A 12,922-nucleotide genomic window follows, 5' to 3' on the forward strand; every position below is an offset into this window, starting at 1 on the left:
AACAGCAGAGTTACAGTAACAATATGAATTGTACTGAATGAGATGGTGCATGAGCGTCCACTGTGTTGGCTGATAAGCAACTAAAACAACAAAACCCATGAACATATGATAGAACCGCTGGAGAAGAACTGTCCACTGGAGTGACCACTGTGCATGAAAGGGTTAAAACTGTTCCAAAGATAAAGACTGAATTAGGAAAGATATCCTTGAAGTTTTCAGCTCCTCATGCCTCCAGAACAAGCTCCAGTCTGAGCTCCATCTACAAACACTGATTTTACAGTGAAATGTGGAATCGAGGCTGTTGGTCTGTGAACGTTTCAATTAATTGTATGACTGTTTTTTCTGTGTTTGCAAATGCTTTTATTCTTGTAAACTCTAATTATGTGACCATCTTGGCCAAGTCTCCCTTGAAAAAGAGATCCTCCATCTCAACAGGACCGACCTGGTTAACCTCCTGAGACCCAGGACATGTCAGCAAAGGACCAGCTTTTTGTTTTTTATTAAATCAGTGCCTATACTGGAAACATCATAATGCAACAGTTTTTTCAGATGCAGTTTTTAAAATGTTTATGGAATGTCCTTTGTGGTGGACAGTTTTCTTTTTTTGTATAAAGTTGTGAAACTCACTGCATGAAAAACCAGATTATCAGCCCCGTAAATGCCCGCCAACTTCAAAGATTCCTGGCAATTATCGTGAGTTTACAGAGAAGTTCAGCTATGCCACAAACTGCCACAAACGGAGCCAACGGGGAGGGGGGGTGTGGCGGGTGCAGGGGTCAACAGCTCACAGAGAATGGTCCTAATTTACATTTGAATGTCACTGGTGCCTGCCATGTCTGGCCTCAGAAACAGCCATTGGATGTTCTTTTTCTTTTATAGCAACCCATTGGATGCTACTGCAGACATTTCAAAAGGACAGCTCACATGTGATTGGTCATCTGTACAGCATTATAATATGCTCCACCCATTAAAATTATTATTATTATTATTATTATTATTATTATTATTATTATTATTATTATTATTATCATTATTCAGGTATTTATTTATTTATTGTTGCAGGGTAATAATTCACATACTGAAAACATCACCACCAATATCAATTCAGAAAGACCTCGTCTGCCAAGATCATGTTGAAAAATAAAGACAAGCTTTAATAAAATGCAGAATATAAAAAGCACACTTACATATTTAAGAAAACAGTGCCAACACTTTCAAATTAAAACAAACTTTTAGAATAAATAAAAATTACAACATTTTCAAATTAAAACTAACTTAGAATTTAAAAAGTCAGTCCCAGTCAGATGGGCTGTCCTCACAACATGTGACTGTGCAGCTACAGCCAGCTAACAGAAATACAGTAGAGTACTCTTGTCCATAACTGTGGACAGAAAACCCATAGCTGGGTCTGAGGAGGATAAATAAAAGTTAAATAAATCCGTTTCAGTGACAGAAAACACTGGTTATGAATAGGAATGTTAGAAAATATCGGTTCTGCAATATATTGTGATATTTCATTTCACAGTACTGTGTCGATATTAAAAAGTACTGTATCAGTATTTTTAGGTATTTATTCAAATGCAGATATGGCAGATTTTTTTTTTTTTCTTTACTGTTTATATATATTTATTTTTATTTAACACAGTTTTATTAAATAATGGTTATTTGAAGCTTCCTAAAAGCACTTTTTACTGTCTGAGAGGCAGATGGGAGTTCCTTTGGAAACTAGGAGAATTAGAAAAAATGTGTGATATAGCATTAGATCCTGTTCTGATCAAATAAAAATGTGTTTAGTATTTGCGCATATTTCTGGTGTAATTCAATTCTTCCAGGAAATAATCTTTAAAAAAAAAAAAAAAAAACAGAAACAAACAAAGAAATTGCCTTTTTAACAGTATCATGATATATCGTGACATATCGTATCATGATCCTAGTATTGTGATTTGTATCGTATCACCAGATTCTTGCCGATACACAGCCCTAGTTATGAATGAATGAGAGGCCATAAACATAAACAAACATGGTCATTTTTCAGAATATCCTTTTAATGTGGTCCAGTGAGGTGCACCCCTATAGAGCTCACTGAAGACAGACGTCAACTTCACATTATGTTCAATACTGTATATAAATATTGCATTTTCATTTGCAGAGTTTTGTCATTTTAAAACTTCATTTGACTGAAAAGCTGAACATGGTTTTACATGGTTGTACCAGACTTTATTCCACATATTTAAAGTCAGCCTGCAGATCAGCAGACACTCAGGACTGGGTTTTCTGCAGAGTTCTGAGCAGTTGTTGGGTTGAATCCCTGGCAAGGTTATTATCGTTAATGAAAACTAACAAAATGACAAAAACTAGAATTGAAAAAACATTTTCATTAACTGAAATAAATAAAAACTAGAATTAAAAGAAAAAACGATAACTAACTGAAACTGTATTGTGTGTTTATAAAACTAACTAAAACGGATAAAAATTCTGGATAAAATTACCTTCGTTTTCGTCTTTGTCAATGTCAGATTGATATGAAATCAATTTATTTTGCTCTAGCAGTTTAACAATAATGATGGATTAGATTTATTTAGTGCTTTTCTATGAACACATACTCAAAGTGTGTACAGAGGATCCATTATTCATTCACTCACACATGCTCCCTCTGGTGGTGGTAAACTACATTTGTATCCACAGCTGCTCTGGGGCAGACTGACAGAAGCGTGGCTGCCAGTCCGCCCCTCCCACCACCAAACATTCTTCTGCATTCACACACCAGTGTGAGCAGCAGCACTGGAGGCAAGGCCACATCTGAGCCATGGCCACCCTCTAACTTTAGCCAGTGGCACCATACAACACTTTTAGGTCCGTCACTTGTGTTCACTTGTGGTTTCCAGTCGTCTTCTGGTCCCCACTCTACCTGGAAACATGGAGACTAAAGTTGGGAGAAAGCAGCAGAGTCCTGTCTGGGATTTATTTGAATACAACGACTGAGAAGAAGAGAAAAGAGACGACTGAACTACAACTAAGCATTTAGAAAATAACGAAAACAAATAAAAACTAGCAAACCTGCTCTAAAAACAAATTAAAACGAACTGAATCAGAGAAAAAAAGGTCAAAACTAAATAAAACTAAACTAGAATGAAAAATCCAAAACTGTTAGACCCTTGCTCCCTGGCCTGTGTCTGTGGGTCAGTATCCGTCACTGTGTTATGTAACTGGATGCAGCACCTGATGATAACTCTACGTAACAGCATGTCATGTGACCAGATTACCTGTCATCTTATCCAATTAGATCACAACAGATCCAGAATCCCAGATCAGTGGAATCTCTGATCAATGAAAAATGACTTACACTGAACAATCCATTTAACCCTTTCATGTATGAATTATGACAGTGAGTGTTTTTATTCCTCTTAAATTTGGCATTAATTGTGCAGCTTTTTAATGTTTTTAATCTATTCTTGTATTTTAGTCTTTTATTTAGGTTTTATCTATTCTTCTGTATTTCTATCTATCTATTTATTTATTTTTGTTTTAATTTATTATTATTATTTAAATTTTATTCTTCACAGTTGTTCAATGTCTTTTAATCTGTTCTTGTATTTTACTGTTGTTTTGTTTTTTTAATTTATTTTTTCTGTTCAACACTTTGATCCACTGTGGTTGTTTTAAAGTGCTTTACAAATAAAATTGGATTGGATTGGATTTTTAAAAAAAAACAATGCGATTTAAAAAAATTTTTATGAACCTATTTTTTTATGTAGTTGCAAAAAGTCCACTCAGCTGGACACCATGCCTTTAATTTTTGAAGTAAAGAAACATGTATTTACTAATATGCTGTGTGAAAACTATGAAATAAAACCATTTTTACTGCAGCTAATCTGAAGTTTTGTCATATTTTAACATACTCTAATACTAGTCATTACTCACTTCATGGAGGTAATAGGAAAAAAACCTTTTTGGTGTTAATTACAGTCTAATAAAAATAATAAGCAATTACTTTACACTCAAACATGTTACTGCCGATCAATTTTATCAAGAACAACAAAGGTACAGTAATGGTATCAATGTCAGTGTATGGTATGGTGCATGAGTGTCCACTGTGTTGGCTGATATGGAACTAAAACAACAAAATCCATGAATATACAAGAGAACAGCTGCAGAACTGTCCACTGGAGTGACCACTGGAGTGACCACTGTGCATGAAAGGGTTAAAGGTAGTATGAACTTTTACAGGGGTCTAGTCAGTTGTTTGCATATGTGCACAGGTCACTGGTTCAACCCTTCACATATGCATTATTCTGAATATGGACAGTTCGATAATGTGCTTTCAGAGGTGAGCTCTGTTTGAACTCTCATTGCTAACTGTCAGATGCTGACTGCTTTGTAAAAATACTCTGCCTGGTAGTTATGTTGGAAGACAGCTTCATGGCTTCTTCCTCTCTTTCCCACAATGACAGGTTTGTGGCGTAGTTTGGATGTTTGTGGAAAAATGTCTCTTGATGGTCAGTGTTTTCATATCAAACATTCTGCCTTCGAACATAAAGACTCTTGGTTAGAAACGTAACTTTCACAGTCAGGTTCTTTCTTTTTCCATCTCGGATTCTGTCACCACTGCTGACGTTGCAAACATTTAATCTGAGATAAACAAGAATGTGAGGCCAATTTAACCCTTTGATGCAGGAATTATGAGGTCCTTAGTCTAGATTTGTTTTCCTGAGTGTTTTTGTTCCTCTCTAGGCATGAAAAAAAAACAATGTGATTGAAATTTTTTACCTGTTTGAACCTGTTTTTTATGGAGTTACAAAAATGTCTACTCAGCTGGACACCATGCGTTTAATTTTTGAAGAAAAGAAACATTTATTTAAAATGCAATATCAGAAAGTGATATACTGTGTGAAAACTATGAAATATTATTTTAAAGCAGCTAATCTGATGTTTTCTCACATTTTAGCATACTACTATATATAGCATATATATAGCATACCCTATACAGTCTACTCTCGTTATACCGCCAACTTCCGTTCACGGCCAAATTGGCGGTATAGCGAAAATGGCGTTACAACGGGTTGCGTCCATAATGTGCATGTCTTTACTATATGATGTCTGTGCTGCCTCCGTTAACCTGTTCTAATTGCGTTTCTAAATAAATCTTGATTCTGTTATGTTGTAAGGGATCATTTAAAGTGGGGAAACATTTGAAGCATTATTATACCGTGTCGGGAAATGACACCCCATCATCTTGAGGCTTTGGCTTAATCCCACGTCCTCTTCCCGACATCCTGACCTACTGAGTGTTCTGCCATAAATGAACGGTGGCCGTTCCGTAGACCTACTCGTAGCTTGTCGCGATCAGCGTCTGGCGCGTTTGTTTCAGTGCATTGTTAAAATTTATGTGTACTCGATGGCAATCACGCTGGCGGTATAACGGTCGGGAAATCAATGGTATAAGTGTTGTTTGTGCATGGAACTGGGCTGGCGGATGGCGATAGGCGGAAATGGCGGTAGCTAATGGAATAATGCATTGGGGATTTTTGTGCAATGGTTTTGGTCGGCAGTGAGCAAAAATGGCGGTATAACGGCGGGCGGTTTAACGAGAGTAGACTGTACTAGTTATTACTCCCTTCATGGAGATAATGTGAAAAAAAAACTTTTTGTTTAAGAAAACTGTTAACTACAGTCTAATAACAAATAGCAATTGATTTACTGTCAGGCATGTTACTGCAGATCAGGTTTATCAAGAACAGCAAAGTTGACTGATACGCAAATAAAACAGCAAAACCCATGAATATACAAGAGAACAGCTGTACGAGGGGTGGCTGAAAAGTTCTGAGCCTAACATGGAAAGGATTAAGATATGAAGACCACATTTGGTCCATGAAATCTTTCACATATCTTAATCCTACCCACTACATTTCTTGGTCATACTAATCTTTTTCCCTGTTTTCCAGCTCCCTGAACTTTCTGTATCAAGTGTTTCCTGAAAACTGGACAAACTTGAGTCTGGGGCTGATGTGTGACTATGGATGAGACTGGGGTCCAACGCTATGAGCCTGAGACCAAGGAGCAGTCCAAACAGTGGAAACATCCCATGTCACCAACCACAAAGAAGGCACAGGTCGTACGTGTACTTGATGACAGCCCCAGACTCAAGTTTGTCCAGTTTTCAGGAAACACTTGATACAGAAAGTTCAGGGAGCTGGAAAACAGGGAAAAAGATTAGTATGACCAAGAAATGTAGTGGGTAGGATTAAGATATGTGAAAGATTTCATGGACCAAATGTGGTCTTCATACCTTAATCCTTTCCATGTTAGGCTCAGAACTTTTCAGTCGCCCCTCGTAAAATAACTGTCCACTGTAGTGACCGCTATGCATGAAAGGGTTAAGTTCAGTCTAAATGAAGTCAGAACATTCTGTTGGAATCTCATTCAGTTTGAATGAAGACAGAGCTGCTGTTTATTGGGTTTCTGGGGTAGTTCTGTTTGACTTTGCTTGTGTTACATAATAGATAGAGATGATCCTCAGGCAGATTCCAGTCCTTGGTTGGATTTATGTTTTTGAAGTGCACCACTCTTTCACAGTGTGCACTCATTTATACTTTCCCCTGTCTGAAATAAAAGCAGTCATTTGCACAGCTCAAGTTTTACAATCAGTAATCACACTTGTGCCATGTTAAGACAGGTAATATTAACCTCCTGCTCCCTCTGAAACTTTATTTGCATCTTCTTGGTGATTCTTTTCAGGGGCCAGAGACTGTGGGTTTATTCACCACTGCCACCCCCCACCCCCACCCCCAAAAAAAAGCTTCAAAAGTCGATTTGATAAATGTGTAATTATTTGGGTTTGTGAGTTCTTTGACATGGTTGAGGTCGTTCTCCTACAGCATCATGTTCAAACCCAGTGCTTCCTTATGAGGATGGTTTTCTGCTCAGATGCTGTTCTGTGCTTGTTTCAGACCGGATTAATGCCATTTATTTATTTAGAACATGCAAGGAAACAAAATAAAACAAAACAAAGCAAATTAAGACAAAAACAACATAACATTTAAATGAACAGAATCTCTCTTCAAGCTCATACAAGTCTGAATTTTGTAAAAGGAGTAGGAAGAAGTATAACTGATTTAATCCAACCCCTCAGTGCTTTTACACCTTTATCACTAACTTCATACAAGAATCAAACTATACTATTTTCCTAAGCATAGCAGCAAGCAAGCATTCCTTAGCATTGAACCACAACAAATCCATAACACAGTAACTGAATTATACACAATAGTCTGTTCATGTCAGTGCAGTCATACAAACAGACTCAACAATTCAACAGTTTAATTCAGTAATTCCAGCAGATTTATCAGTAGAACATCATCCATAAACAAACAGGCCTCACTGTCATTATAAAATACTGGACCGCTCAAGAATCAACTCTTTCTATCTTTTTTAAACTGAATTATGTTTGATATTTGTTTTATCTCCACACACAGTTTTGCTCCACAGATGGTCATACAGAAACTTTTTAATTTAGTGCGTACTTTATTAATCTTTAAATTAAATTTTCCCTGTAAATCATACCCCCCCTCTCTTTCACAGAACATTTCTTGAATATCAAAGGGACAGATGCAGGACGACAACAACTGGAGGTCATTTACTGTTGTTTTGTCGTGAGGTTTGGCTCGTCCACACACTCCATGAGAAGCTGCAGCAGCTGCAGCTGTTTCAGTCCAGTCCGACTGCAGTTAGCTGACTGGGTGTGATAATCCATTAACACGCCTTCACATTGAAATCAGCTCTGCATTAAGACAAACATGGGCCCAACTATGGCACATACTACATCTGGTTTAGGTAAATAAACTGCAGAGTAGAATAGTACTTATGTTATATATTAACTGAGGCATGATATGCACCCGTTCATTCACCACTGTAAGACCAGACAAGTTGAGTGTACTTAAAAAATCTGAGGTAACTCGTTGCCTTAAAAATTTAAGTAATGAGTAATGAAAACTTGAGTGTATTAAACTTAAATGCTTGATTTGAATGGAAGAGTTATTTTAAGTCCAACACACTAAATGCCATGTGAATTTAACTTAAAATTTATTGCAACGTCAATTGCTTTGTATAATCATTAGACTTAAAATCATCAGTTAATTGCACTCAGTTCCAAGTTGATTTAAATTAAACATATTTCAGTATGAATTGCTTTGGAAAGTTATTTAACTTAATATATTGTAGCACAGTTGGGCATTAACCCTTTCATGCATACTGGTCACTACAGTGGACAGCTATTCTCCATCAGTTTTCTTGTATATTCATGGATTTTGTTGTTTTAGATCCATATCAGCCAACACAGTGGATACTTATGCATCATCACAAACACTGACATTCATACATTACTGTAACTTTGCTGTTCTAGATAAACCTGATCTGCACTAACATGTCTGACTGTAAATCAATTGCTAATTATTAGGCTATTAGACCGTAATTAACAGTTTTCTTGAACAAAAAGGTTGGGTTTTTTTGCATATTATCTTCATGCATTGAGTAACAACTAGTATTAGAGTATGTTAAAGTGTGAGAAAATAGCCTTAGCGGCATTAAAAATGTTTTTATTTCATATTTTTCACAAAGTATATCACTTTCTGATGGTGGGTTTTAAATACAAGTATCTTTGCTTCAAAAATTAAATGCATGGTGTCCAGCTGAGTGGACATTTTTGTAACTCCATGAAAAACAGTGTTGTAAAAAAAATTCAATTGCATTGTTTTTTTCATGCCTAAAGAAGAAAAAAAAAATCACTCAAGAAGAAAATATGACTAAGGTTCTCATAATTGATGCATGTAAGGGTTAAGATGAAATATGCTCAGTGTAATTTACTAGTTCAAACAATACTTTTCAATTAGTAAGGCTCAAGGTTTCACATTGCACTAACATATCCCAACATGAACATTAAATCCATGGTTCTTCCTGTCACTCTGACTCAGGGTGCAGCTCTAAAAAAAATACAAAAGCAAACAAAAAGGCCAATAAACACTGACACACACACATTCAGTCCAAATGAACACTAACAGCACAACCCCGCTGAACCCCTGCACAGAAAAACAACACATTTACAACAACATGTCCAATACCCACAATGCAATGCACAGATAAAAAGGTGTGGTCAGGACTAAAACTGAGTGATTTAAATTCATTCAACTGAAACTGCTTTGTACTTTTGACTCTGTCTACAAATGAGTGGAATATACTGAACATTTTATAGTAATAGAATACAGCTGAAATCATTTAAGTACATTGTGATTAAAGCATTTTAGTAAATACAAAGTCTGGGCTGACGGTGATCCTGCCATCCTTACTTGCACACAAACATACATTTGCAAACCACCTGGTCTATTTTAAGACCAGACCCTCTAGGTCTCCAACACCAGGTCCAGAGTCTGGCCCACATTCAGGATCCAAACGGAAAAGCTCCTGAACAAAGTGTGTATCATTTTACTTTGTCTTTTCCTGGGGATCCCCAACTGTTCTGAGGCCAGGTAGGTGGGGGTCTGCAGCTTCATCAGAGACCCTTGCAACATCAGCTGGATCATTTTAAAACCCAGCAGAAGCAGAGGATTTCTAATCTGCTTTAGCCTTGTCGAGTAAACCAACCAGACTGAGAGGAAATCTAATTTCAGCCGTTTGAGTTTGCAGTCTCATCTTTCCAGTTCTATCCTGGGATGGAGGCTGACTCAGAGCTCAGTGCTGTGACTCAGCATCCTCTTCCCACTGAGGTCCAGTACAGTGAATACAGTGGTCCCTCCTTTATCGCGGGGGTTACGTTCTAAAAATAACCCGCAACAGGCAAAATCCGCAAAGTAGTCAGCTTTATTTTTTACATGTTTTAAGGCTGAAACAGCCCTCACCACACACTGTATACACTTTTCTCAGACAGGCATGAACATTTTCTCACATTTCTCTCTTGTTTAAACACTCTCAAATTTCAAACCTTTGTAGATTTAAAAAAAAAATAGGTACACTATTATAGAATGAAACCAAAGATCAAAACCTGTTTTCTGGCCCAAACATTTGTTTGAGAAATAAAAATATAAACGTTCTTCTGTAAATAAATATGATAGCTTTTAGAAATAACAAATTTAATTTTAATGATCAACACATAACTTCTACCTTCCTTCAGCATGTCCAGAAGTACAACTTTTTGTGCGATGGTTAGCATCTTCCTGTGTCTTTTGGGTGCGACCACAGGTGCCTTTGCCGGTGTAGAACGTTTTGTCAACATTGTGGGGAGAAAACTTACAAACATACAGCATTTCAGAGTCACACTGCTAGCAATCGAACATTTCTGTAAATTTGGCAAGAAGAACTCATTCTGTACTGTACAGGAGACATGGCACGGAGGAGAGGGACTGACAATGGTCTACAGTCCCTTAGCCAATCAGGACGCAGAACACAATGTGTGTTCATACGCTGTAAAAAAAAAAAAAAAAAAAAAATGCATGCAAAATTGCACTAAAAAGATTTACGAAACAGCGAGGCCATAAAAGATGAACCGTGTTAAAGTGAGGGACAACTGTACATTACTGTAGAACACAGGTGTCAAACATGTGGCCCAGGGGCCAAAACCGGCCCACCAAAGGGTCAAATCCAGCCCGTGGGATAAATTTATGAAATGCAAATCTTACACTGAAGATATTAACAAACAATGGTGTTAAAATCATTTCAGGTCAATTCAATCTAAAGTGGGCCAGGCCAGTAAAACACTATCATATTAACCTATAAACAAAGAAATCTGCAAATTTCTCTTTCTGTTTTGGTGTAAAAAAAAAAGGTAAAATTACACAAAAATGTTTTACATTTACAGACTAGCTGTTTACAAAAAATGTTAATAACCTAAAATGTCTTAAGTGAAGTATGTAAATTTTACCAATATTCTGCCTGTTACTACAGGTTTTGTGTATTTGTAGATCCACTGTGATCTGTAAGCTGTGGTGCACATGTATGAATGATAAACTAAGGTGTAATATTGTTAAAATTGCACTGATTTTTCTTAAGAATTTTTGGGTTGTTCATATTTACCTCCGCCAGGAAGTATTATGATCACTTTGCTTTGAGTGTTTGTTTGTTTGTTTGTTTGTTTGTTTGTGTGTTTGTTTGTTTGTTTGTTTGCAACTTTACAGGAAAACTCTTCCACCCATCTTTATCAAATCTTCCCCACAGATAGGCCTAGGCCCTGGGACCAACCCATTCAATTTTGGGCCAAGTAGGACAAAGTTCAAGGTCACAGCAAGGTCACAACATCTACAATTTTCCTATCTGTCATCAATTTTCAAAAATTCCTAAAAATTCAAAACAACTCCGATTAGCCTCCAATTGGATCCACCTGTAGCTTAGAACAATATCTTGTATCTGGACCTAAACTGTCCACATCCACTGTGGAATGTGGACTCTGTGGACATTTACACTGAACATTGAAAATCCCATTTACCACACATTTAAAATTAGAACTCAACTAATATTGATTGGAACTGAATATAATTTGACAGACACATGACTGGTACCAAGCTTCAACTTTTTCTGCTGTATGGAACAACTTGGAAACTGCTGAATTTAAACAGAAATAGTCCATCCACACATGCACACTGTTCATGTGCATGTGTTTGTGTGCATGTTGCTTGGCGGAGGTTTGCGTTCTCTGAACACTTGTTCATGTTGTGTTCAAGTACAGTTTGTAGATGTAAACATTTTCATTATGGAATTTGACTTTTTTCACTTAAAAACATAAGAGAAAACTTTTGAGTTGACATAATTTATAAGTTCTTATCCTATTATTTCTATTATTTTAGTGGTCCGGCCCACTTTAGATCATATTAGTCTGTATGTGGCACCTGAACTCAAATGAACATGAACATGCACAACACTACCATCCATCTCACAATCCCTCTCATGTAAGCAGTCCATTCAGCAAAACAGACGCTTGAGTTTTATATCTATTACAGGAGATTTAAAGTGGCTTATTCAATGAGGCACAGTAGAGCAACGACAACAAGCAAATGGGAAATGACAAAGGAGTCCATCCATGAGTACAGAACACAAAGCTGCTGACACATAATTCGACTCACTTCACAACACTTTTTAAAAGAGCAGGGATTTTTGCAGAACTTCCTCTCCTAGTTTCATAAAATACTAAGATGCTTTTTCCTCCACAGGAAAGTGTGGTTGAGTAAAGAAGGAAGTCCCTCCAGTCGAATCACCAGAGCCTCCTTCACCAACCAGAGAACCATTGACAAGCTGGAGCTTTCAGGCTTTAAAACTCGATTCTGACCGAGTCCAGCACAGAACCTGATGAAGAAAGAATGTAGAACTTCAGGTTCTGTGTGTGATGGCAGTACCACTCAGACCTGTATCTAGAGTTTAGACCAGTTGAATGGTTGCTGTAGTGGTCTGAGTGTGGTTGTAGAGCAGATCTGTTGTGTCAGAAGGATTCTGGCCTCTGTTCGTCTGTGGATGCTATATTACAAAGCTGAAATAAATTGAAATATCCACTACTCTGATGGAAGTCTTTAGACCGAGGCAGTTAAAACCAATAGTGTATCTGTAAAAGTATCTATCAGTTTTATGCACATTTTGATTTGGTGCATTTAAAACTTGATTGGAACATTGAAAATTTGAATAATGGTCAAAATATTTTTGAATAAATGTGAATAAATGACGGTTTGAAAGAAAACCTAATGTGTGGACTGCGGTTATTGCAATTTTTCCTGAAAGAAGAAGCTGTGATGAACTTAAATATCCATCATGCTCTGTTATCAGGCTTTCATAAGATTGTCCATCATTTTAGGTCTTCTCATATCCCAGTAACTGGAGATCGACATCGTTGGCATCTTCCATTTTCATATTATTTCTTGTTATATTCCTGATGTTACATCCCAGCCTAGGGGTTTAC

At 36.9% G+C, this 12,922-nt stretch overlaps 1 protein-coding gene across 1 annotated transcript in view; it reads left to right on the forward strand.

Moving 5' to 3' along the window:
• LOC115433912 (acylphosphatase-2-like) overlaps positions 1-12,689 on the forward strand; it is a 37,632-nt gene extending 24,943 nt beyond the window's left edge. The window contains exon 5 of the mRNA XM_030155467.1: positions 12,186-12,689. Coding sequence (XP_030011327.1) covers positions 12,186-12,300 — 115 coding nt within the window. The 3' untranslated portion in view covers positions 12,301-12,689. The remainder of the gene's footprint in view (positions 1-12,185) is intronic.
• The last annotated feature ends 233 nt before the right edge of the window (positions 12,690-12,922 follow it).

The sequence above is a fragment of the Sphaeramia orbicularis genome, chromosome 15 (assembly GCF_902148855.1).
Source record: "Sphaeramia orbicularis chromosome 15, fSphaOr1.1, whole genome shotgun sequence".
Lineage (NCBI taxonomy): Eukaryota > Metazoa > Chordata > Actinopteri > Kurtiformes > Apogonidae > Sphaeramia > Sphaeramia orbicularis.